The sequence below is a fragment of the Mangifera indica genome, chromosome 16, assembly GCF_011075055.1.
Source record: "Mangifera indica cultivar Alphonso chromosome 16, CATAS_Mindica_2.1, whole genome shotgun sequence".
NCBI classification, from domain to species: domain Eukaryota; kingdom Viridiplantae; phylum Streptophyta; class Magnoliopsida; order Sapindales; family Anacardiaceae; genus Mangifera; species Mangifera indica.
The window spans coordinates 10946494-10951415 of NC_058152.1; the positions used below are offsets into that span (position 1 = coordinate 10946494).

Here is a 4922-nt window from a genome sequence, read left to right on the forward strand (position 1 = left end):
TATTGCACTTAAACAAGGTAAGTAGCAAGGCATGCAAGGGAGTTAGTAATCTAGCTTGTAGAGTTGCATGAGGAGGGGCATTTTGGTCATTATAGATTATTTTGAGTGTGTTGTGCTTTCATTAGACGGTTTGAGATTACATAATACTTATGCACTCATTGGTTATTTGTTTTGAAAGACTTCAAACACCTATGATGTGATTTTTTGGATAATATTACTATTTATGGATGATGTTTTTAGGTTGAAATGCTTTTACACCTTTTTACATCTTGGTATGTTAACTACGGAATATCATGCTTATAACTCCGCTGTAATTGAGTAGACATTTTAACGAAATATGTCTCTTTAGGTCTATATCCCTCTTAGGGAAGTGATGTTATAAAATAATAGTTAATGATACTTTTATTATAATATTTTTATCTAAACTGTTGAAACAAATGACTGATTGTCACATATAAGTGGAAAAATGGTTTTTTTCAAATTTAAAGAGTGGGGATTTGTCATTTTATCAACCCTTGGGTGGGAAATTGTCATTTGGCCTACTACTAACAGCCAAATTCTAACCATAAAAGTAGTGCTTCACTAGAGAATTTGTTCCACATTAAGCTCTTACAAATTTGGCCCTTTCTACAATATTTCGTATTGGTTTTTTATCTCCTTCTCTTTCTCTACCATTACCTGAAATGTTATTACAAAGCTTGCAAGTCTTTGGAAATTTGGTGGAAGCGGTTGTCAGCCTGTTTTTGGACCACGAGAAAATTACTAAAGCACTAGACAAAAGCAAGGGCACAATTCGTATCAAAACCTACTTCTCTCAAGAAGCCTTGATAGTCACTTGTGACCCAGAAAATGTGCACTACATCATGACATCAAACTTTTCAAGATATCACAAAGGGCCGGAATGGAGAAAGAGATTAGATATTTTTGGAGATCATGGTGTTTTCAATTCTGATTTTGAAGAATGGAAGTCCCAGATCAAAACGATTCGTGATTTTTTAAGCCACAAGAAGTTTCATCAACTCACAGAAAAAACGATTCCTGGTATAATAAAGAACCAGCTAGTTCCAGTTCTTGAGCATATCTCAAAACAAAATGCAGCGGTGGATTTGCAGGATTTGTTCAAAAGGTATACGTTTGACTTTGCTAGCATCATCTCCACTGGTTTCAACCCCAAGACTCTCTGTATTGAATTCCCAGAAATTCCTTTTTCAAATGCAATGGATGATGCCTGCGAAGCAATATTTTATCGGCATATTATGCCGGAAAGCTGGTGGAAACTTCAAAGGTGGCTTGGAATTGGGAAAGAAAGAAAGTATAGTAATAGTATTAAAACAGTAGATGAGTTTGCGATGAAGCAAATTTCGATTCGACGAGCAATACTTAGCAAATCAATGAAAATAATGGAGGTAGAGGAAGAAGAAAGTTTCAATCTTTTGAATCTCTACTTTAGTGGGCATGAGATCTCTGGAGCAGCACTTACTGATGAGAAAATTATTAAAGACAACTTGATTGGATTTATTTTTGCAACTGAAGATACAAGTAGGACAGCTCTCTCTTGGTTCTTCTGGTTGATCTCGCAAAATCCATCAGTTGAGATGAAGATCAGAGAAGAACTGAGAAGAAACTTGCCACAGGAAGAAGACAAAGAAGGGAGAGTATTCTGGCACTTGGATGAGTTAAATAGGCTTGTTTATCTGCACGCAGCTTTATGTGAAAGCCTAAGGCTATTCCCACCTGCTCCTTTTGAAATCAGGACCCCAATGCATGAAGATAGCCTTCCTAGCGGCCAAAATGTGAATCCAAACACACCGGTTATAGTGTGTTCGTATGCTATGGGGAGAATGGCATGGATTTGGGGAGATGATTGTGAAGAATTCAAGCCAGAAAGATGGATCACTGAAGATGGAGGGATTAAACATTACCCGCAACACAAGTTTTTAGCATTCAATGCAAGGCCAAGGGTATGCCTTGGCAAGACTGTTGCATTTGCTCTAATGAAGGCCGTTGCAGCCACCGTAATCCATAACTTTGAAGTTCAAGTGCTGAAAAACCACCGCATGAAACCTAAGCTTAGTATCAGTTTAGGGATGAAGAATGGATTATTTGCTAAGGTTAAGAGTAGATTAAAATGACAAGTTATACATGTAGGTTATCTGTGACAATAAAAATATGTTTTTCTAATATTGAATACCCAATTAGGTAATCACATGATCTACTATTATATGATTAAATGATCTGATATCATATAATTTGATGATTATGAATAAAGGATAAAGTAATATCCAAACATATGATGTTATATCATCAAAGTATCTAATTTAGTACTCAAAACTGAGTACACACAACATTGTTCTATTTGCGAAGATCATGTGTCAAATAAATAGAGGAAACTTTTCCTTCATTAACAAATGCTTATTAACACTAATAATTTTTAGTGCGACAGAATTTGAATTGAAATGTTTTTGGCTTTGCGTTATATAGCACCGATAAACCAATCACCCACATTCTCTTTAATTGAAAATCAAATTGCATCACATAATATCCTTAATTTCAGTTGGGATAACAACAACTAAATATATCAAATTATCACATTTTTTCTATTGAAGGGATTGAACTTTTAAATTTTTCTATTAAAGAAATCAAAATTTTGGATTTTCCTATTAATGGACTAAAATTTCACTATTTTATATTGAACATACCAGAGCAATCACCTTATAGCTTCCAAAGAAAAACAAAACATGATTGTGTTTGTTCAGTACTTTCAATAGGAAATAATAAAAATTTAATTTGTTATATAAAAAAATTTGAAAGTTTGATTATTTCATTAGTAAATATGGGTTCAATCCCTTCAAACGTGAGAAACAAAGTTTGGTATTTCATTAGAAAAAATGCAATAATTTAATACCTTTCACTGTTGTTATTTCAATCTATGTTTTATTTAATACCTCTTTGGTGTTAAATTAGTATATAATTTATAAATTTTAGCTAGTTTGGTAGATTAGGTGTCTCTTTTATATAGTCTATTTAATTTAGATTATTGGTGTAAATATTTTTTCTTATATATCTAAATGTTTTTATGATACATATATTTATATGTAGCTTAAATCTTATGTAAGAAAACAAATCAAATCAAAAGCGTATGTTTGGAATATGTTCAAACACTCGCCCTCAAAGTCAAGTAGACAAATAATTTACTAAATTGAGATCGTAAAGTCATGAAATCGTACAGCCAAAGGATGAACCTTAGTGAAGACATTGGTATCTTATCAATAAAAGGCATGAAAGTAGAAACATATAGGAATGAAAGGGCATTACATCTCTGCCAAGTTAAGGATGCTGGTAAATTGTTAGTGAAAACTTAGATGAATGATTCGAAGCCCTATAAAATCCCTATGGTTGTTGGTGTTAAATTGTGTATAAGAGACAATGAGCCTTATGCAAATCCACTACATTATAGGAGCACAATTGGGCATTGCAGTATCTAACAATGATTAGGCTTGATATAGCGTTTGTAATGAATAAGTTGTGTCAAATTTTTAGGGAACCTTCATTGTTACAATGGCAAGCCTGCAAAAGGGTTATAAGGTTCAATAAAGACACTCAACATTATATCATGCTCATCAAACTAGCATTTAATAACTGTGAAAGTCTTTGCCGATGTTAATTAGGTTAGAAGTCTAGAGGATATAAGGTCATCTAGTGGATGTTAATTAGGTTAGAAGTCTAGAGGATAAAATATAGGGCAATGAATCAAGTTGTAGTAGAAATAGATTGGGTTAAAAATTTGTTAACTAAGATAAAACAACCTGTTTTTCTACTCTTGTAATGTGGTATGACAATATTTGTGCAGGATCCCTAGCCTCAAATGTTTACTTTTCACAATAGGACTAAACATATAGAAATTGATATGCACAAAATGAAAGAAATTATGAATTGGGTTATAAACTGAATGAATATTATTGATGAAATGTTGTACAATTTATAGTATTACAATATAGTCTAAAAAGGAATTCTAATCCTCCGAAATAGGAAATATACTATACACCAAATCAGAATCATATCGAATCAAAATCAAATTAAATCAAAATCAGATTGAATCAAATCAATTGGAATCGAGTCAAATAAAAATCAGATCAAATGGGAACACTGCCCTGCAACTGCATTGGGAGCTCATTGAGCCGCAATTAAAGACACAATGAGAGAAAGCAATCATAAGATAATTTCTTGGTAAATATATTAGTATGCTGAGAGATGGTAAGGACATGTCAAAATCAAATAGCCCCACAAGCAACTAACTTATGAACGAAGTGTAGATTGATGTTGATACGTCACATGTGAGCATGAAACATGGGATTGGTAGTCATGTGCAAAACAGACTAATTATGACAAAGCATAAGTGGAGATAAGTGTGGTGGAATACTAAGCTCCAGTAGAAGATAACAAAACCATTGAGCCTCACTAATCACATGTGCAAGTGTCTGGTACACGGACTCTACACTAGAGCGAGGCATAACACCTATTTCTTGGCAGTCTAATAAATAGGGTTGTGACCTTGGAAAACACAGCTACCAATGATAAAGTGCCATGTTAAAACATTAACAGCCCAATCAACATTTGAATAGGCAAGAAGATGAAAACTAGAGTCACCATGAAATAAAGTACCGTTAATTTAGCAAAAAATGTGATTGACTACACTCAGGTCTTTATGAGTAGGAGTAGATAGTTATTGAGTAACTTGATTTACAACAAAGGCGATATCAGGTCGAGTGAGAGTAAAATACTAAAGACCACCAACCATGCTACGATATAGTATAACAGTTGGAAATTGGACATATTTAATAGATAGTGATGTCTTGGAACTAACAAAAAAGATAGTACAAGGAGTGCATTAGTCAAGTTAAAAATGTCGAAATAGATCTACC

General features: G+C 33.4%; 1 protein-coding gene across 1 annotated transcript; it reads left to right on the forward strand.

Annotated features, from left to right (window-relative positions):
- The first annotated feature begins 683 nt into the window (after positions 1-683).
- Positions 684-2132, forward strand: LOC123198944 (alkane hydroxylase MAH1-like). Its single transcript, XM_044613750.1, has one exon. The coding sequence runs from the start codon at positions 684-686 to the stop codon at positions 2130-2132; it is 1449 nt and encodes a 482-aa protein (XP_044469685.1).
- Positions 2133-4922: the final 2790 nt, after the last annotated feature.